Below are 22,666 nucleotides of genomic sequence, written 5' to 3'. Positions count from 1 at the left end.
TTACTTTTCATTTTATTTCTTTTTGTATTTCTTTTATTTAATTATTTGCTTGTTTTATTATGAGTTTTCTGTTCTTTGTACTAGCTATGCTCAACCTAAGGATGAACAACTGCGGTGATATGGAGAGATTTGTTAATGTACCTTTTTAATTGTGTTGTTGAAGCATAATAAAAAAAAAAAAGGTGCGCTGAACGCTCTAACCGGAAACTCCCGATATGTACTAACTAGAACACGGAAGTAGTTGTGCAACTAGTCCACTTAAGCAGGATATAATGTGAGAAGTGATTTCTTTCCACTAAAATATCCCACGTTTTTTTTTTCTTCAACATAACTCACTGTAATTCACACTAACACTTTTGACAAAGAGAAAACCAGCATTTGGAATGACACTTTTCATTTGTGGACTGTACAAAAATCTAATAAATACACAACCGTTCAAAAGTTTGGGTTAGGAACGATTTTTTATGTTTTTAAGACTCTTATTCTCAACAAGGCTGCATTTATTTGATAAAAATACATATATATATTTTTGGGGAATATTAATACAGTTTAAAATATCTGTTTTCTAATTCAATCATACATTTTAAAATGTAATTTATTCCTGTGATCAAAGCTGAATTTTCAGCATCATTACTCCAGTCTTCAGTGTCACATGATCCTGACAGTTGGAAACAGTTGTGCTGCTTAATAATGTTGTGGAAACTGATACATTTTTTTCAGGATTTTTTAGAAATCTTTTGTAACGTTATAAATATCTTTACTGTCACTTTTGATCACTTTAACACATCCTTGACCCTAAACTTTGAACAGTAATGTAGTGTATATGCGTACAGTATTAACATATTTAAAGGGGTGGTTGATTATGATTTCACTTTTCTAACTTTAGTTAGTGTGTAATGTTGCTGTTTGAGCATAAACAACATCTGCAAAGTCACGGCGCCCAAAGTTCAAAGCAATGGAGATATTTTCTTTTAAAGAAATTTCTTTTTAAGGACTACAACAAACGGCTGGTAGGGACTACACAAGCTTCCTCCCGTGTTAGTGACATCACCAATCCTAAAGTTTACATAAACCCCGCCCTGAACACGATTTTTAGAATATCAAGACATAATTTGATAATCAATGACTAGAAGATAACTACACATAAGCTACATAAATTCACCAACTAACCAATCAGAAATGTTGTCTACATGTTGTCACTTCTTCTCGAGTCTCTCCATCTTTGTCTGACTCAGGTCTGAACATAAAAGGCTAAATTTTTGAAAATGTGCCACGAGCAGCAGCTCATTTGCATTTAAAGGGACAGACACAAAAACTGTGCGTTTGTGCTCACCCTCAAAAAGTGACAACTTTAAAATGCTATATAAAAATATCTGTGTTTTTTTTTTTTTATCTAAATCTTCACATACACACTCTGGGGACACCAGAGATTTATTTTACATCTTGTGAAAAGGGCATTATGCCAGCCCTTTAAGGTACAAAGATGTCAAACACACACAAGAACACTCAAATTGTTGTGTTTACCTGCACAGGTTTTCATGAGCCTCTTTAGTGGTCCTTTCGTGTAGAGAAGCCCAGCCAGGATCCCAGCCAGATGTCCAACAAATGACGCCCTGCAAGAGTGAAAGTGTGTTAATATAAGCTGTGAATCAGATCCTAGGCCAACAATAAATCAAAATGTAGTTTAGAGAAAAAAAAACTATGTCATATGGTCTGTAGTGTAATTACGGTGACCACCTGGTTATTGCTCTGTTGCAGGATGTAGATGTGATTTTGCGGGACAATGTGGGACACAAGTGAAGGTGATGATACACAGGGCAACTTTTTGAGCAATGCCGTCAATGGGCAACCAGATGAGACAGGGCCCACGACCGAAAAGTATTATCCAAATAGAAATGTATTGCCCATTTTCAATGGGAAAGTGCCCAAGCAACAATGCTCAAAAAGTTGCCCTGTGTATCATCACCTTGAGAGAGATAAATGTACTACTATTATAGTACGTAAATGTTGATTTACATTCTTTGGAAAGCCTATTTGCCATTATGTTGGATAATAACATGTTTTAAAATGGCAATAAGCTTTGTTAATTGTGACAGGCTCTGTGAGACTATGAATGTTCCCTTAATTTGCCCAGTTTTGAGTGATACAATGTCATTTACTCGATGCCATCTCATCTGTTCAGTCTGCTAAATATTATGAACTGAATAACAGGCTAGTAGGTAAAAATCACATTTTATACTAAAATAAATTTCTTTTAGTAGCGACTAGTTTATTTTCCTTTATTAGACTATGCAAACAATAAATGCATTTTACTGGATTCAGTGCATATTGAACTTGTATTTCTTGATTTTAATAAAAACATGGAACTGTCATTTCACAGTAAAAAAAAAAAAAAAAAAAAAAAAAAAAGTGGAAAAATTAGGGGTGTAACGATTCGTTTTAACAACGATTCGATTCGTATCGCGATTCGTGGTTGTCGATACGATTCAAGGACGATATTGGTTCATTTAGAACGATAAGATCCGAAACGATTCAGTGACTTGAAATCGATTCAGTGACTTTTTAGCCAAAAATTCTTGAAAGGGAATCAGGTATCAATTAATTATGCGCGTGCAATTAAAGAGTGCACGCTACGAGCACAGTATAACGATGACAGGACATGAGATTTCGTTTTTCTGAGGTGAGAGACTTTATTTTGTTACAAGTTATGAAAATAATGATAGAATAATGACACATACATACAGCCTGACAACATCATCTGACCGCATGAATCTGGACAACACGTTTTTTTCTAATTTAAAACGTAACGACGTTGCCTGCTTGTAGTTTATTTTGTGCTTTATACATAGGCTATAGTGAAACGATATAAGCCTACAGCGCGCGCCGCCGCATTTGCGCGTGCAATTGAAGAGTGCGCGCTATAGCGGCTGAGAGGACAGGAAAGTCCGTTTTTGTGAGGCGAGAGACTTTGCGCTGCTTGTTGTCTTTGCGCTGCTGCTGGCGCGTCACGCATGGCGATCACGTCACAGATAGGCAGACTGAATCGAGTAACTTTAACGCCTTTATCATTAAAAGTGCTAAGAAAAAAAACATTCTTATAAAGTCTGACGTGCTTAAATCCAATGCGTTATTTCATAGTATCGATACAATCGATTCATTACCTTTTAAAACGATGTTAGATCGATATATGTCTAGATCAATATAACTTGCCGAGCACAGATCGATGTAGTTGGATCATTAAGAATATAAATCGATACATTGATGTAGTTGATGAATCGTTACACCCCTAGGAAAAATACATCTCTATGAGTGTGCTGGTTGGTTAATTTCCTGCTCTAGCTAGAAAATGATGGCTGCGCAAATGTATTTTTAAACAGCAAAGAAAAAAATATTATAAAAAAAAAAAAAAATTACAGACAAAATTACAAAATTAAATGAAATGTGGAGCACTGCTCATGTCTTGCATGACGAGGGAAAACATTTCCCTATATCGGCATTGGCCTAAATCTAATAGTATTACTGTTTTTCTCTAGTGTCTTTGAAATGAGTGTCATGCTTACCTCGGATTCATGCCATGGATGAGGACCAACTGCACCCAGCAGGAGTAGCGATTGGCTATGGGCAGCCCCATGATGTATGTGGCTTCGTCTGGATGATAATGATTATCCACCACTATTAGCCCAAGCAGAACACCTGAAACCAACCACAAACAGCTGCAATGCTTATTTCTTACTAGAGAAATATAAAAATTACATCTATAATGTATGAATACTTTTATTCCACAAAGATACATTAAATTGATCAAAGTGACAGTAAAGACACTTGCAATGTTACAAAAGATTTATATTTCAAATAAATGCTGTTCTTTTGAACTTTCTATTAATCAAAGATTAATTCTTAATCATGATTTATGAAATATATGAAGCAGCACAACTGTTTTCAGCACTGATAATAATGAAAAATGTTTCTTGAGCAGCAAATCATCATATTAGAATGATTTCTGAAGGATCATGTGACGCTGAAGACTGGAGTAATGATGCTGAAAATACAGCTTTGGTCACAGGAATAAATTACATTTAAAAATATATTAAAATGGAAAACAGTTCTTTTAAATTGTCATAATGTTATCATGATCCAACACAACACACACCTGAGAACCCAAACGCACACTGTAGACTATACGACGAGTCTTCCGTCATCCGTGTCAGTCCTGTCTCCAAGAGCAGGTAGATCAATCCGGTGAGCACAGAGAAGACAGACAGCAGGCACGCAAACCAGGCCCCTCCCAGTTTCCTCTCAAGGTTGATGCCCTTCCAAAGGAGGGAGGCCATGTTGAAGTATAGATGCATGCCGTCAGCATGGTGAAACGGAGACAGCAACAGACGAGCCCAGTCTCCATTCCAGTACACCTCCTGAACACTCAAACACGTCTGAAAAACATACAAACAGACCAGATTTACAAAACATCTTATCAACACTAACATATTAAGAAATGTGTCTACAACTTTTACCAGCCTTTTAAATAAAATAATACAAAAGTTGAATGGTTATCGGCAAATTTTCTACATTCAGTTGCTATCGGCAGATGTGGCAAAAACCCATTTTGGATGTGCTCTGTGTTGAAGTTTGTTATAATAACATGATCTACCTGTGGGAGGGGTTTGACAGGAAACAGGAACAAGTAGACATTGAGGCCCAGTGTTGCAAGAGTGACAGGTAGGATGTTGTCTATTCCCAGCTGGAAAATTATAGCATAACATTAAGTATTTCATTTAATTTCACAATAAAGTCATCATGCATTCATATGTGCTACACACACAAGGACATTCAAATCAAAATATCATCAAACCAAGAAATTTGCTTTTTCACAAGCCCTATCTATTACACATACTAAACATCATAAGAATATTATGGGTAATACCTATGGAAGGCATTTAATTAAATAAATAAATTAAATGATAAAAATTAAAACTAAAACCAGATTAACCATTTCATTACAGAAAACCGTCCGCAAAATATGTGACAAAATTGAGAATTAAATTAAATTATTTTATTTTAATGGTGAAAGTGCATATAGATATGGAAGCTTGTTTCCGCCACAGAATAAACATTTTGAAAGATAATTGCGACTTTTTATCTCACAATTGCGAGTTTACATCTCGCAATTCTGACTTTATTTCTCAGAATTGCTAGATATAAAGTCAGAATTGCGTGAAATAAAGTCGCAATTGCGTGTTATAAAGTCAGAATTGCGTGAAATAAAGTCGCAATTGCGTGTTATAAAGTCAGAATTCTGGCTTTTTTTCTCGCAATTGCGACTTTATATCACGCAATTCTGACTTTATAATACGCAATTGGGAGATATAAAGTCAGAATTGCATGATATAAAGTCGCAATTGCGTGTTATTAAGTCAGAATTGTGAGATAGCCTATAAACTATTCTGAGGTAAAAAAAAAATAATAAAAAAAAAGTCTGTCTTTTTTTTTCCTTAGAATTGGACTTTATATCTCACAATTGTGAGTTTATATCTATGGAAGCCCATTCCCGCCACATAAGAAAAAAAACGAGCATAAAATTTGAAATTATGACATTCTTAAGTCATTATTATGACATAAAATGTCGAATTTATGATTTACTAAATCGAAATTATGACTTTAAAAGTCATAATTATGTGATAAAAAGTCAAACTTTTGACATACCAAATCGAAATTATGAGATCAAAAAAGTCGAAATTATGACTTTAAAAGTCAAAATTATGACATAACTAAATCGAAATTATGACTTGCCGACTGGCACGCTCATTGATCTGACGCACGCGACCCCACACATGATGAATTATGAACAAATTAAGGAGTATTTCGATCGTGGTTTTACAAATGATGAAATTCTTGCCGTACTAGCTGAACGGCATGGAATAGCTCTGAGCAAACAGAGGAGGATTGAGAGGAACAGAGGAAACTTGAGAGGATGTTAAGCACTTTGGCGCAGAAAGAACAAAACGGATGTGGCAGAGGTGGCAGCTTTCATAGAACAACTTCAAACATCTGGGCAATGTCATGGCTATAGATGGATGCACCAAAAATGTTGGATGAATGGGACTGTAAAGGCCCGTTCACACCAAGCACGATAACTATAAAGATAACGATAAAGATGACTATATATGCGTCCACACCAACGACCGATAACGGTCTTTTTATTCTAAGCACGCGCGCGCCCGGATGATCCAGATTCATTTTAAATGCGCGAGACCTTTAAATTAGAATGGATTCTGATTGGCTGTCAGTGTTTTATCGTTCGACAGCTGGAAAAAAATCGTTCTGAAAGTGATCCCAACGATATCGTTCCTCATATCTTTATCGTTATAGTTGTGGTGTATACAACTATACCAGCTCTATAGAGCTGTTAAGTCCCGCCCCTTCCGTAAAACCCCGCTGGACCTCAAAGTTGAAAAACCGTCAATGCAAGTGAATGGGAGAAAATAATTATTTTCTGGTCCCGTTTGAATTGTGCCATGAATGTGAACATATGTTGTCTGTGAATTTTTTATATAACTTTTCATGTTACGAGTTTGACAGTATATGATTCTTCGGCTAGCAGTTGTGGAAAAGACATAACGAGAAAGACTACATGTCGCCTATGTGACGTCGCCCCATAAAGTTGACTTACCCGTGGTTTTCACCAACTTCAACGATTTTGTCCTCTCCCTGAAAGAAGGCGGTGAAGTGCACCAAAGACACAGCCATGTTTAGCGGGATCCGTGAGCTAGTCCGTGTGCTAGTGGTGGTGACGTTTCAAACGCGTCGAGAGTTGTCGTCCACAAAGTGCTCTCACACAAAGTCTAACCGTATCAAACTTCTACCCGCTAAATTGTATCATTCTTTACACGAAAAGTTATATAAAAAATTCACAGACAACATATGTTCACATTCATGGCACAATTCAAACGGGACCAGAAAATAATTATTTTCTCCCATTCACTTGCATTGACGGTTTTTCAACTTTGAGGTCCAGCGGGGTTTTGCGGAAGGGGCGGGACTTAACAGCTCTATAGTCTAACATCATTACGGCCTACTTTCGCTGAACAGTTTCTCTGGCAACTGAAGATGCCCGCGACTCAAGCTGAGGAACAGTGGGCCGAAGGTTTGACGCTTGCTGGACAGTCTGGTTTGTGTTGTTCTTCTCTCGTTCCAATGCTGCGGTAATCAGCTTTTCCCGCAAAAGCTGACTTCAGATTTCGCCATGACTCTTCACTTCTCGATTACAATATGATCATATTTCAATAACTTCGTATCGTGTCTGTTGCACGGTTATTTGAATAAGCCTCACTTACTCATTAACATAGAATTTGCATACAGGTTGTCTTTGAAAATGAAAACGAAAACTAAAACTGTGAAATAAAAGAGGAAATAAAACGACAACTAACTTTACATTTGAATATGAAATGTGTCACTATTATTGTGTAAGCGTTAATAAAAAGCTCTGTAAAAACTGCAGTTTCTTTTTCACGTTTGCCTTTTCATTTTAATATTGGCAGTCTTGAGATTGTGAAAATAAAACGTGAAATCACCAATTGCATTTTATTTTTCAATTTGAAACGGATGGTGCACTGTCAAAATTAATTAAATTAATTAAAAAATTAAATCATTTCATTTCATTCTCAATTTTGTCACATATTTTGCGTACAGTTTTCTGTAATGAAATGGTTAATCTGGTTTTAGTTTTCATTTTTATCATTTAATTGATATTTAATTTTGGCAGAAAATGCCTTCCATAAATAGGCATTCCTTCACGCATGTAATCTTATCTAGCCTTCTACATACATACAATCACTATTATTTTGATAAATAAATAAAGTATTCTAGGCTACAGACAGAATTACTGTGCATTTATGACTTACCATTACAACTGAATGTAGGCTACAGCTGCTGTTTTGAATGCTCGAAGTTCCGTTGTAAATTGGATGTTGTGTCAAGCGATTCCTAGTCCTAATACTAGCGATCAACAGTAGGACCATAGACTGTCATAAAAAGAGTAGGACACGTAAGATTTTACTTTCATTTCACCTTGGCTGCGGTCGAAACCGAATTTTTTTTTTTTTTTTTTTTTTTTTTTTTGCAGGTAGTCCAATGCTTTTTAAGTAATTGTATGTTTATTTTATGTCAAGTTTATTTGTTTCTATACGTTTATTAAAATTAGAAAATATCTAAAATTTAAAATTAGAATTAATTTAGATTCATTTGACACTATTTACCCCTTTTTGATTATTATTTTTTATGTAAAATAAAACTAAAAGCTGAAGATTTTTGTGGAGTATCATTCATCAGTGCTTCTTTTTCCACTCCAACGTTCCAATAATTCCTGCCCAAAAGCTGCACGGATATTTGCTTACCCCACAAATAGGCCCATCTATGTAAACGATTTAGAAAAAGTTCCATCAATTCAAACTTTATATCATCGCCATGATATGTTGTGTCATATCACCCAGCCCTAACATGCAGTAATGCTTTAAACACATTTGACATAGTTGATAAAAATCAACTATTCTTTCGTTTATTCTTTCATGTTAACTGAAGTGAATAATGCATAACTTTAATCAACAAGTAGAATTGATCTTGACATTCTCACCTTATAAAAAAAGAAAAAAGAAAAATCGCTGATCAAATGTTGAGCTAGTGAATGTCTGGATGCACAACATCAGTACCCTGATAAAGAGGTTGACTGGCAAAAAGTATTTTATGTATTTTGAAAATACAAAAATACTCATCTTAAATGCATTTAAATACAAATTACATTAGATTTTTTCCAAATGCTTTAAAATACAAAATACTAAATAGTATTTTGTATTTCAAATACGTATTTTAAATACATGTATCTGAAATACTGCCCATCCCAACTCATTAACATAGAATTTGCATACAGGTTGTCTTTGAAAATGAAAATGAAAACTGTGAAATAAAAGAGGAAATAAAATGACAACTAAACTTTAAATTTGAATATGAAATGTGTCACTATTATTGTGTGATATAAAAAAAACTCTGTAAAAACTGTATATGTTTCTTTTTCACGTTTGCCTTTTCATTTTAATATTGGCAGTCTTGCCTCGAAATTGTAGTGAAAATAAAACGTGAAATCACCAATTGCATTTTATTTTTCAATTTGAAACGGATGATGCTAAATTAAAATTAAAATTAAATCATGTAATTAAATAAATAATAAATAAATAAAGTATTCTAGGCTACATAGACAGAATAACTGCATTTATGACTTAGCCTGGGTTTCCCCATACTGCCTTGAGCAGCGCGATTTTATTCACGCTGCAAGGTAGTCTGGCTACCATGGGCTAATTTTTCCCCTGAAATAGGGAACCAATCACAGAACGGGGAGGGAGCAGCAAGACGATGACGAAGTATATGCGACACACCGAAGCAGTTTGTTTATCTATGGATCCAACATGACAGACGTAAAAATATATGCATATTTAGTTTAGCAAGCAAACACATCTACAAAAATATGCCTGTATTTCAAGTTGATAAAATAATTTAAAATCCACATCAGTTTATTTGTGCCGACGCGCCACGCCCTCCCAGGATCTATAACGTTACCTAGGCTACTTCCACTTTTAAAAATTCATAACCGCGCGCGCGATCTGCTTGCAGTCGTCGAGATAGATGCTGAGGAGTTGAAGAAAAGAATAGCTAGTGGAGATTGTAAAGTTGTCGACAATACGTCATCAAAAATCAAGTCCAGTGTGTGGGAGAAATTTGGAGTTATCTGAAGAAAATATTGTAAAAAGCTTTGCTGCAAACATTTTCGTGTTGGATAGCCGCAAATGTGGAACTTCATCCCTGAGGAAGCACGCAGATAACTGGTAACAAAGCCGTTCTATCGAACGGTATTTTTCATATTTAACACTGTTAGTATGTGTGGTGTGCAGGGCGTGTTTGAACCCAAAATTGTCAGATGTAGGCTAGACGAAATTGTGTGGCATATAGTGGTGTAGCCGCGTCTGTTCGATTTGTGTGGTAACGTTAGCCATGTTCTTCATGTATCGGCCTTTTGACAGCTTCGGCTGAAGTTGTCCTTGTGTTAATTGTCGTGTAATAACTTCTGTATGACCTGGCAATAAACATTTTTGTAAGTGTGTCTATAATGTGATAGTCTAAACTGATTTTATTTCGGGTGCGGGTCGGGTGTCGGTTCTATTTTAAGCGGGTCGGTGCAGATTTTTATTAGTGCTGCTGTTGGAAAACGGGTCGGGTGCGGATTTACAAAATCGGACCCGTGCAGGACTCTCTGGTGTAGGCTACACATAAATCTCTGACCCATCAGCATAAAGACACCTGTCCACCCCATACAATCAGTAAGAATCCAACTACTAACATGGCCACGACCAAAGAGCTGTGGCAAAGACAAAATTGTACACCTCCACAAGGCTGGAAAGGGCTACGGGGAAATTGCCAAGCAGCTTGGTGAAAAAAGGTCCACTGTTGGAGCAATCATTAGAAAATGGAAGAAGCTAAACATGACTGTCAATCTCCCTCAGACTGGGGCTCCATGCAAGATCTCACCTCGTGGGGTCTCAATGATCCTAAGAAAGGTGAGAAATCAGCCCAGAACTACACGGGAGGAGCTGGTCAATGACCTGAAAAGAGCTGGGACCACCGTTTCCAAGGTTACTGTTGTTAATACACTAAGACGTCATGGTTTGAAATCATGCATGGCACAGAAGGTTCCCCTGCTTTAACCAGCACATGTCAAGGCCCGTCTTAAGTTTGCCAATGACCATTTGGATGATCCAGAGGAGTCATGGGAGAAAGTCATGTGGTCAGATGAGACCAAAATAGAACTTTTTGGTCATAATTCCACTAAACGTGTTTGGAGGAAGAAGAATGATGAGTACCCTCCCAAGAACACCATCCCTACTGTGAAGCATGGGGGGTGTTTTTCTGCACATGGGACAGGGCGACTGCACTGTATTAAGGAGAGGATGACCGGGGCCATGTATTGCGAGATTTTGGGGAACAACCTCCTTCCCTCAGTTAGAGCATTGAAGATGGGTCGAGGCTGGGTCTTCCAACATGACAATGACCCGAAGCACACAGCCAGGATAACCAAGGAGTGGCTCTGTAAGAAGCATATCAAGGTTCTGGCGTGGCCTAGCCAGTCTCCAGACCTAAACCCAATAGAGAATCTTTGGAGGGAGCTCAAACTCCGTGTTTCTCAGCGACAGCCCAGAAACCTGACTGATCTAGAGAAGATCTGTGTGGAGGAGTGGGCCAAAATCCCTCCTGCAGTGTGTGCAAACCTGGTGAAAAACTACAGGAAACGTTTGACCTCTGTAATTGCAAACAAAGGCTACTGTACCAAATATTAACATTGATTTTCTCAGGTGTTCAAATACTTATTTGCAGCTGTATCATACAAATAAATAGTAAAAAAATCATACATTGTGATTTCTGGATTTTTTTTTTTAGATTATGTCTCTCACAGTGGACATGCACCTACGATGACAATTTCAGACCCCTCCATGATTTCTAAGTGGGAGAACTTGCAAAATAGCAGGGTGTTCAAATACTTATTTTCCTCACTGTATATATATATATATATATATAGAGAGAGAGAGAGAGAGAGAGAGAGAGAGAGAGAGAGTTAGATAGAGAGAGAGAGAGAGAGAGAGAGAGAGAGAGAGAGAGAGAGAGAGAGAGAGAGAGAGATTCTTAATACACATGTAATATTAAGCATACACTGCAGATGGAAGAAACTTATCACTTCTTCTGGGGTTTGAACATTCAGTCTTTTGTTGTAAACACACTACTTGAATACCCCTTCAGCACCTTCCATTACATCTTACAGAAATGACCTCTGTGGACCACTTGCACTGAGCTTCGTGACGCACTTCCGTTTGGAAATAGTACGTCTCACTTATTTCCGATTATGTTTACTTTCAATACTGTGGTCAATGAGTTGTACAAACGCCACTTAAAATGAGTGTCCGCAATAATATTTAAAAATGTGGCAATTTTTATCGACAGGAGAAGGGATATTCTTTTTTTTATTTTTTATTCTTTTTTATTAATTTTCACTAAGTGTTATACAAATATTGGCAAAACCACACATATGATACAAAACCCAAACAAAGTGTAAAAGACATAAAACGTACAGCATACAATGATTATTTGATAATAATAAAAAATATATATAGATATATATAGAGAGAGAGCCTGTATCACACATTCAACATGAAACAAATAAGAACAGTAATTGACAAGACAATAAAAAAAAAAAATAAAAAAAAAAAAAAATATATATATATATATATTGGGATAGATCAGTGGTTCCCAATCCTGGTCCTGGGGACCCACAGCTCTGCACAGTTTGTATGTCTCCCTCATTTAACACACCTGATTCAGATCATCATCTCGTTAGGAAAGAGCTCTATGAACTGAACTGGGTGTGTCAGATAAAGGAGACATATAAAATGTGCAGAGCTGTGGGTCCCCAGGACCAGGATTGGGAACCACTGGGATAGATTACCATGAGGGTGGAGAAGGAAGGCTATGTGTGTGTGTGTGTGCGCTAGAATAAACATTATTGTGCGTTTAAGTTTGTGGATGATTGAGTGTTTTGTGTTTGAATGTTGAAATCAGCAGGATTGGTATAGTATGAATTGTTGTAATTAAAGTACTGTGCCTTAGTTATAAGAGGGGATGGGTTGGGTTGAGTCGGGCTCAAAGGATCTTTCCTCTGACTGCTCCAGCCCTCACCGGGGCTGAGGAGCATATTAATCCTAGGAGGTGGGGGGGGGGTTGGGGGGTTGGGGGGGGGGGAATTAATCCAGAGGCACTCAGTGCCAGAACCCCTCTCCACTTCTGCCCTCCCCTGCCCCTACCGTCAGTTATTGTCCTACTGACGGGCCAGCTCATCTACACACCCCACTATCCCTGCGTTATGTCTTCTAGGGTCTAAATGAAGTGTAAGTGCATTAAAAGAGGTGCGGCGCAGGGGGTAGAACTTATTCAGAACCACCTCAAGCACCACCCATTTCCCTACCTATTGATTGATTGTGTGATTGAATGTGTGATGTGAGATGCATTAAAAAAGGTGGGGGGCAACAGTGCAGGACCTCTTCAGGCCCTCCACACAGCACACCTTAATTCTTAAGTAGGAATGTGAATGTTGGCCATCTAGCATGAGGAGCATTAAAAAGTGAGGTGTACAGAGTAGAGCCGGCCCCAGCAGTTGCAGTGGAGGAGGAGGTCCGTGGAGGCGTGGTGAAAGGGGAGACATGTTCTCCCTCAAGATAAAGCGATATGGATTTTGTTTTTTGTTTTCCAATTTATGAAGATGTTTTTTTTGGCGACAGCTAGCGCCACCAGCAGAGTTTTACTGTTCATGTGATTTAAGTTGATTGTGGAGATGTCTCCGAGTAGACATAGAGATGGGGACGATGGGATGGAGCAGCCGAAGAAGGCGGATAAAATCTTTGTAACCTTTTCCCAGAGTTGTTTTATAGGGGTGCAGTGCCAAAGTGCATGAATATATGTGTCCCTGCAGTTTTGAGTGCAGTGTGGACAGATGAAATGAAGTGAAGTGGTGCCCATATGAAATAATTTCCGTCCAGTGAGGTGAGTCCTGTGGATAGTCTTGTATTGTATTAGCTGTAGGTTAGCATTTTTGGTCATGAGAAAAGTATTTTTGCAGACTTGAGTCCAGAAATCGGCATCAGTGTGAATAGATAAATCCGATTCCCATTTAGCAGTGGGGAGACTTATGATAATGTCTATTTGTATCACTATTTTGTAGATTTTGGACAGTAGTTTTTTGGAAGATGGAATATTAATTAGTTGTGAGATAGGTGGGGCGAGTTCTAAATTGACCATTGGAGTGTTAGTGGTTGGTTTAATTGATGATTTAATTGATGATTTAATCTGTAGGTATTGTAGGAATTGTTTGTCGGTGATGCCAAATTTCTGGACCAAGTCCTCAAATGTAGAGAAATTGCCATTGACGAAAATATGTTGCAGATGAGTAATACCTTTATCTTTCCAGGAATTGAAATTGAGTGTTTTATTATTGCAAGTGAAATCAGGGTTATTCCAAATTGGGGTGAGTTTCAGATGTGAGAGCTTTGTGTTAGTAATATTGTGGAATTTCCACCAGGCTGTCAGACTTGAGCTAATTGTGGGTGCTTTGAAACAGGAGTGTTTTTTAATTGTCTGGGTAAAAAAAGGCAAGTCTGAGATCTGAAAGTTATCACACATATTTTGTTCCAAGTCTAGCCAGGTGATATCGGATTGGTTAGGGTGAGTCCATCTGTGTACATATTGCAGATGATTTGCCAAACAGTATAAAGCTAAATTTGGTGCTTCTAATCCTCCTAGGCTCTTTGGTTTCTGAAGGGTGGATAATTTTATTCTTGGAGTCTTATTTTTCCAATAGAATTTTGTAATTGCTGAGTCTAGGGATTTAAACCAGGCGGTGGTTGGTTGTATTGGGGTCACTGAGAGTAGATAGTTTACTTTGGGTAATATTGTCATTTTGATTGTGGCTATCCTGCCCATGATGGAAAGTGGTAGGTTTGCCCAGCGATGGAGGTCTTCCTGAATTGATTTTAGAAGTGGGGTGAAATTTAATGTAAATAGATCTGACAGCCTGGTGGAAACTCCTATACCCAAGTAGGTGATATGATCAGTGCATAGGGGTATAGGTAATGTGATGGCTGCTGCATCCCAGCTTTTGGATTGTAATGGGAGAACAGATGATTTATCCCAGTTAATCGAGTATTCTGATATGTTGGCAAATGAGTGTATGATTTTGATTGTTTCTTGTATTGAAATTAGAGGGTTCTCCAAGAATAGTAGTATGTCATCTGCATAGAGGCTAATTTTATGATGCATATTTTTAGTCCTGATGCCTGTAATGAGTGTGTCTTGGCGTATGGCGGCTGCTAGAGGTTCAATAAAAATAGTGAACAGTTGAGGTGATAGTGGGCATCCTTGTCTAGTCCCCCTGTGCAATGTGAAGTTTTGTGAGGATAATCCATTTGTGGTGATAGTGGCTGTCGGTGAAGTGTATAATAGTTTAACCCATTTAATAAATGATTCCCCAAAACCAAACCGCTCTAATGTGGAAAACAAGAATTTCCAATTGACTCTGTCAAATGCCTTCTCGGCGTCTAATGTGACAATGACTGTGTTATTTTCTTGAATTGTACATTGATGCATAATATTGAACATTCTGCGTGTATTGCTTGCGACTAGTCTGCCTTTAACAAAACCTGTTTGATCGGGATGAATTATGGATGGAATAACCTTTTCTAATCTAATTGCTAGAGCCTTTGCCATGATTTTGGTGTCTACATTAATTAATGAAATTGGTCTATAACTCGATGGTAGAGTCAGATCCTTATTGGGTTTGAGTAGAAGCGAAACTGATGCTGTGTTAGAGGTTGCCGGAAGCCTAGAGTTGTGTTTTGATTCGGTTATCATTCGGATGAAGAGTGGGGCCAAAATTGACCAAAAGTGTTTATAGAACTCAGCAGGGAAGCCATCTGGACCAGGTGCTTTGTTGTTTGGCATTGAAATAAGTGCAGCCTGAAATTCAGCTTGAGATATTGGAGTTTCTAACTTATTTTTTTGGTCCTCGTTAATTTTAGGTAGATTAATGTTTTTGAGAAAATGGTTAATTTCTTTATTGTCTGGATCTTTTTCTGATGAGTAGAGCTGGTTGTAAAACTGATAGAAGATTTGATTGATTTCAATTGGTGAGTGTGTAAGCTTCCCTGCTGAGTCCTGTATTGCTGTTATCATAGTTTTTTCTTTGTTTCTTTTTATTTGATTTGCCAAGTATTTACCAGATTTATTGCTATGATAAAATTGTTCCTGTCTTAACCTGTGTATTAGAAATTAGGTTCGTTTGTTAATTATTTCATTGAGTTCTGATTTATATAACTCGAATTTATTCTTGGTTTCGACTATTGGTTTAGTCATGTTAATATTTTCGATATGTTTAATTTTTTGTTCTAAATGCGTTTCTTTTTCCTGTTCTATTTTTTTTTTGTGGACTGAGAATGATATAATAATTCCTCTAAGTACTGTTTTTCCTGTTTCCCATAGAAGAGAGGGTGATAACTCAGAAGAATCATTCGTTTCTAGAAAGAATGCCCACTCTTTCTTGATGAGGGCGTCAAATTGTGAATCTTGGAGGAGAGAGCTGTTAAAACGCCATCTAGATGTTGTTTTGTGTGTACGAGTCATTGTCCAATTAATTGTGACAGGGGACGTGGTCGCTAATGATAATTGGATGAATTGATGACTGAGATATATTAGAAATCATGGAGTTACTTGTGAGAAAAAGATCCAGGCGGGAGTATGAGTGATGGACTGGAGAAAAAAATGAGTATTCTCTACTGCTTGGGTGTTGTAAGCGCCAGCTGTCAGCAAGACCATAATCAGTCATGAATTGTTTTATTGTTGATGTGGATTGCCATATTGGTTTATTTCTTGAATTACCAGAACGGTCTATTGAAGGGTCAAGAACTGTATTGAAATCTCCAGCAATTATTACTGGGCAATCAGTCAGGTCTGATATGGCAGAGAAAAAAGACTGGAAAAACGTTGGATCGTCTGAGTTTGGACCGTATATATTTCCAATTGTGATTGGGTTATTATCTATTGAGATATTGATGATAATATTGCGCCCTTCAGTGTCAGCGATTGTAATATTATGAATAAATGAAATATTTTTATGAATCAGTATGCACTGCAGACTCCTCTTTGTTTTGTATTATAATTTGCAGAAAATACCTGATTATATTGAGATGATTTGATTCTGTTACAATCAGATTTTGCCAGATGAGTTTCTTGAAGAAGACAAATGTCTGCCTGTAATTTATTTAAATGGTCAAATACCTTGGCCCTCTTTGCCTGAGACCCAATACCACGAATATTCCATGTTAGAAAAGACAGTTCGGACATATTTTAACTGTAATAATTTCTGTCTAATTGAATGTAATGTACAGATGAGCATGAATGGATGAGAGTGTATGAAATGTTATCAATAAGTGATTGTGAATGCATAGAAGCATGTGTTATCTGTATTGTGAAAGCAAAGGTTAGTGTGAGAAAGAATGGGGAACGGGGGTGGGATATGGGTGGTGGTGGGGGGGTGTATAGGCCAGAGTAGACACAGTGATTAACACTGACAATAATACACCTATCATTAATAATAACAGCATGGTAGCTAAAGTTGGGTACTGACAGTAATAAAATAATACAAAAAAATAATATAACTAACAATAACAATAACAACGGAGACAGAGACACCAACACAAACATTAATAATGACAGTATAGTAGCTAAAGTTACTAGAGGGAAACTGTAGTTACAAGACCTGTGCTAATGTTTCAATGCATATAGTTATCATATAGATATAGGTATGATGGAGACGAGAGCGAGATAGATAGAGAGAAAGAGAGAGAGCATGACAGTGAAGAGAAATGGGTGTTGCATATTTACCAGTGTGAGAATTAGAACAGCCAGGGGGTAATGATCTTGTCCCGATACAGCTGATCGTTTATGTAAAGTTTATCGACAACTATAACTGCTTTCTTACTTTCTTCTTTCATTTGTTTGCGAATGGGGAATAACTGCTTGCGGCGTTGTAGTATTTCTTTTGGGTATTGGTCGTTGAGTCCAAAGTCCGTGCCTTTGAGATGTTTGCCTTGACGTTGAACCAGTTCTTTTTGTTTGAAGTGTTCGAATTTTGCAACGATGGGTCTGGGACGATCATTTCGGTTGTTTCTGGATTGTATGCGATGTACCCGGTGAAAGCTGATGGATTGCACCGTTTCTGCTGGGAGCTTGAGCTGTTCGGACATGAATGCTCGTATTGTTGCTTCGGGGTTTTCGTGAATTTTTTCCGGTATGCTTGAGAAAATAAGATTGTCTCTCATACTGCGTGTTTGAAGGTCTAAGATGGTAGCTTTCACATTTTTCAAATCAACAGTATTAGTGGAGAGTTGTATAGTGAGTGACTGAACAGATACTGTTAGTGATTTGTTTTCTTGTTTGAGAGTGTCTATTTGTTCTTGGCTGAATTCGAGGCTATGGCGTAGAGCTTGGAATACAAAGGATCTCCTTGTGTAATACTTCGATGAGTGACAGTCTGGCTTCGAAGCCGGTGAGTTGCGTCTGAATGGAGAGTAATATTTCTTTGTTTTCGGTACAGCATTTAGGTGTTGGAGATTCCGAGATAGATCGTTCATTGCGAGCTCTTTTAGGAGTGTTCTTGGTAACGTTACCGGTAGCGGATCGGTGTGGCATGTTTTGTTCTGGCGTGGGCTGATAGAGTCCTCAAGATCTTCCAGTGTGGAGTATTTGTCGTAATGTGAGTCGATAAAATCCTCGAGTTCTTCCAGTGTGGCGAGGGGTATAATAAAATCCAGTTTTATTGTAAATCCAGTTGCGGAATGTAACTGTTGATAGTTTGTTCAGCGTCTAGTGGTCTGCCATCTTCCGCACAGTGTCTCGAACTACGCGCATGCGTTACTCAGTCATCGGTCATCGGAGAAGGGATATTCTGATGTTTATTTTGTGCAGAATTTTCCAAATTTATCAAAACATGAAGTTTTAATCCAACCCAAGCTGATCTGAGAAAACGACACTCGGTTACTAATGTAACCTCGGTTCTCTCTAGAGAGGGAACGAGTGTTGCGTAAGTTTAGCTTACGCTATGGGAAAAACTCATTTTTCTCGAGAATACTGAAGCAGAAAATGATCCTTAATTTTTAATAATTTAAAACGCATTTGCTACAGCAGCAGACCTAGGCGAGGCAGCTCGCGCGCATATAGGCTGCTCCGCGGCAACTGCTGCAACCTATCAATGCGTCTGCCATGACTTAAGCGCCAATGGGAAGCTTTCCCTGCGCTACGTCATGGCCCGCCAATATGGGTGTGGCTAAGCCTATAAATACCCATCGCTCAGGTTGACTGGAAGCAAAACCATAACGCAGCACAAGCACGGCAGGTTACGCAACACTCGTTCCTTCTCTAGAGAGAACCGAGGTTACGTTAGTAACCGAGTGTCGTTCTCTTACAAGAGTACTCTCGTGTTGCGTAAGTTTAGCTTACTTTTACTTAGCCAACACCAATCTCCCAAGGGCAGTTTGCCCGGGGCTCATGTATAAGTGGAATAGACGCATAGCGGCCAAACGGGGCAGGACAACTCGGAATTATGAAGATAGGTGCTTACACATATATACAGTTAAGACAATATATCAGCCTTGAAACTGCATAGGCCCACAGGACATTGCAATATATCAACAGTCTAAGTGAACTGGGTTGGGTAGACATAGTTAAAATAGCATAATCAGACTGAGAACAGCCTAGCCTGTAGGGCAGGCATTTCTAGGTTTTAAAACCTTATAAATGTAGACATGGAGGCCCAGCCTGCTGCCATACAAATATCTTGAAGTGAAACCCCGCTTGTCCATGCCCACGACGAGGCCATGCCTCTAGTTGAGTGGGCTCTAACGTCCAAGGAACAATCCAGGCCCTTGGAGGCGTAAGCTGACGCAATAGCATCAACTATCCATCTGGACAGGGTCTGTTTCGAGGTGGCTAGCCCTTTAACGCGGCCACCGAAAGAAACAAAAAGCTGCTCTGTCTGCCTGAAGGCAGCAGAACGTTCTACATAAATCCTCAAGGCCCTAACTGGGCAAAGGAAATTAACCCCATCCTCACTGTCGGGTGCAGGGAGGGCTGACAGGGAAATAACTTGCGCTCTAAACGGAGTCGCAAGCACCTTCGGGACATAACCATGCCTTGGTTTGAGGATGACCTTAGAGTCATTAGGCCCAAATTCCAGACACGTAGCACTCACTGAGAGTGCGTGTAGGTCGCCCACCCGTTTTACTGAGGCCATTGCCAGCAGAAAAACGGTTTTGAAGGAAAGGTATTTTAGCTCCACCACATGTAAGGGTTTAAATGGGACACCTTTCATGGCCTCTAGGACCGTAGAAAGGTCCCAAAATTGAACCGAGGGGGGTCGAGTAGGATTCAGCCTCCTAGCACCCCTGAGAAAACAGATTATGAGGTCATTCTTTCCCAGCGACTGGCCATTTACAGGTTTCGTAAATGCTGCTATGGTCACCACATACACCTTGAGCGTGGATGTGGTTCTCCCGCTGTCCAACAGCTCTTGCAAGAAAGAAAGCACCACCATTACCTCACAATGTAGAGGGTCCAATTCATGAGCTGAACACCATTCAGCATACACTGACCATTTAAACGTGTAGAGCTGTCTAGTAGACGGAGCTCTAGCCTGTGTGATCGTGTTCATCACTCCCTCTGGGAGGTGAAATGGTAATAATTGATCACCCACACATGTAGGGCCCACAGCTCGGGGTATGGGTGCCAAATTGCGCCCTCGGCCTGGGACAACAGGTCCTTCCTCAGCGGAATCGGCCATGGAGCTGTGCTCCCCAGTTCAATCAACTCTGGGAACCAAACTTGATTCTCCCAGAGCGGGGCTACCAAAACTATTGAACATTTGTACTCCCTGATTCACTTGATTACCTGTGGTAACAAGGCGACCAGGGAAAATGAATAGAGAGGGCGTCTGGGCCAGTATAGGGCCAGCGCGTCCCTTTCTTTTGAAAAGAACATTGGGCAATGAGCGTTGGCCTGTGACGCAAATAGGTCTACCTCCGCTCTGCCGAAGATGTCCCAGATGTTTTGTACCACCAGGGGATGCAGGGACCATTCCCCTGGAGGAAGCTTGGCCCTGGACAGCATGTCTGGGCCCACGTTCAGGACGCCTGGAACATGTGCTGCTCTCAGCAAGCACAGATTGTGCTGGGCCCATATAAAGAGGTGTTTTGCTCTTGCAAAAAGGCTCCGGGACCTGAGGCCGCCCTGGAGGTTTATATAAGACACCACTGACATATTGTCTGTTCTGACTAGAACATGGTGATTCCTCAGCACAGGGAGGAAAAACTGTAGGGCATTCTCGACCGCTTTCATCTCTAGACAGTTTATGTGTAGACGCTTCTCTGCGTCTGACCACAGGCCCATCGATGGCCTCCCTTCGTAAAGGGCGCCCCAACCCGTGTTGGAGGCGTCTGTCGAGACTGCTTTGACTGCTGGGGGTAAGCCCAGGTTCAGTCAGCCTCGCCCAGTCGGCCTTCGTCCACGGTTTCAGAGCTGCCACGCATGTCTGATTCACCGTGAGACGCAGCAAGCCTGATGTCCATGCTCGCGCCGGAACATGCCGCCTCAGCCATAGCTGAAAGGGGCGCATGTATAGCAGACCCAGCCGCAGCACCGTCAAGGCTGAGGCCATAAGACCCATCATCCTCTGAAACACTCTGAGGGGGAGATTCCTCCCCACTAAGAATGTCGCTGCTAGGCACCGGATTACTGCAGCGCGTTCTCGCGTTAGGCGCGCCAACATCGACCTGGAGTCCAACTCTATCCCCAGAAAAGACATTTCCTGGCTGGGAGATAGATTGCTTTTGGCCCAGTTGACTCTGAGACCCAACTGTTTTAGATGGTACAGCAATAGCGCTCTGTGCAATACCAATTCCTCCCTCGACTGCGCTAAAATCAGCCAGTCGTCCAAATAGTTCAGAATTCTCACGCCCCCTTCGTCTGAGGGGCACGAGCGCTGTGTCCATGCATTTCGTAAATGTACAAGGTGCTAAAGACAGGCCGAACGGAAGGACGGTGTACTGATAAGTCTGGCCCTCGAAGGCGAATCTCAAGAATGGCCTGTGACAGGCTGCTATTTGAATCTGAAAGTAGGCATCTTTCAGATCCACTGATATAAACCAGTCCCCCGGTCGGATTCAAGCGAGGATTCGTCTGGTTGTAAACATTTTGAATGAGCATATCATAAGATAGAGTTCTCAACGGGCCTGAAAATTACAACCCGACCCGACCCGGCCCGTGGCTTTTAAAGCCCGGACCCGATGTAACCCGACACATAAACATGAATTATCTGCCCGAACCCGGCCCGCGGCCCGACGCCGCGTCGGACTTTTTTTTCTCTCATACACGTATTATCATGACCAGCAGATGGGAATTCAAATCAACCTTTAATGTTCATGCCTTTTAACAATACAAACAACTGAAACAATAAACTTTAAATATATAAATAGGCTGTAGTAGCGACGGTGAATTCACCTGCGGCAAGTTTACTTCTCACCAACTCCATCTTCTTCTCCAGACTAACTGTGCGTTCACACCGCCGGCGGCGAGAGCGTCAAAGTGGCCGGAAGCCATTCATTTTCAATGAGAGCCGGCGGCGAGCTCCGGCGAGGGCGGCGCGGCGCGTCTTGGACGGCGAGAGCGGCGAGAAGAGTTGAAATCAAGTCAACTTTATGGTAATAAGCTATGACGCGGTTCGGCGGCAACCAGCGGCAACCAGTCGGAATGTAGAAGTCCTCCGCCTGAGAGGATACGAGAGAACACAATTCTGTAAACTTTGGTTCCCACCACATTAGTTCCTAAGCAAAATGGAGGAAAAATTAATCATTTCTGTTGCGGGTTTCCCGTTATTGTACGACTTGTCATCCATAGTGTTGTTAGTTGATTAGAAAAAGCTGCGCAACACTATTTATAGGCAACATTTTCGCGCTAGAACTTCTTTGAACTAAAAACGCTT

The 22,666-nt window shown here is 39.8% G+C and overlaps 1 protein-coding gene across 1 annotated transcript; it reads right to left on the bottom strand.

Annotated features, from left to right (window-relative positions):
• Positions 1–1,457: 1,457 nt before the first annotated feature.
• On the bottom strand, positions 1,458–21,075 carry LOC307167841 (rhomboid-related protein 4-like; the record flags this gene model as incomplete). The annotated part of the gene is made up of 6 exons (XM_079887145.1): positions 1,458–1,468; positions 1,525–1,613; positions 3,561–3,693; positions 4,151–4,430; positions 4,649–4,744; positions 20,707–21,075. 6 exons carry the CDS (start codon positions 21,073–21,075, stop codon positions 1,458–1,460), a joined length of 978 nt encoding a protein of 325 aa, XP_079743271.1.
• Positions 21,076–22,666: the final 1,591 nt, after the last annotated feature.

This window comes from Squalius cephalus, assembly GCF_949319135.1.
Source record: "Squalius cephalus genome assembly, chromosome: 11".
Lineage (NCBI taxonomy): Eukaryota > Metazoa > Chordata > Actinopteri > Cypriniformes > Leuciscidae > Squalius > Squalius cephalus.
The sequence above is the reverse complement of the archived record's forward strand: the minus strand, read 5'-3'. Positions and strand labels throughout refer to the sequence as shown.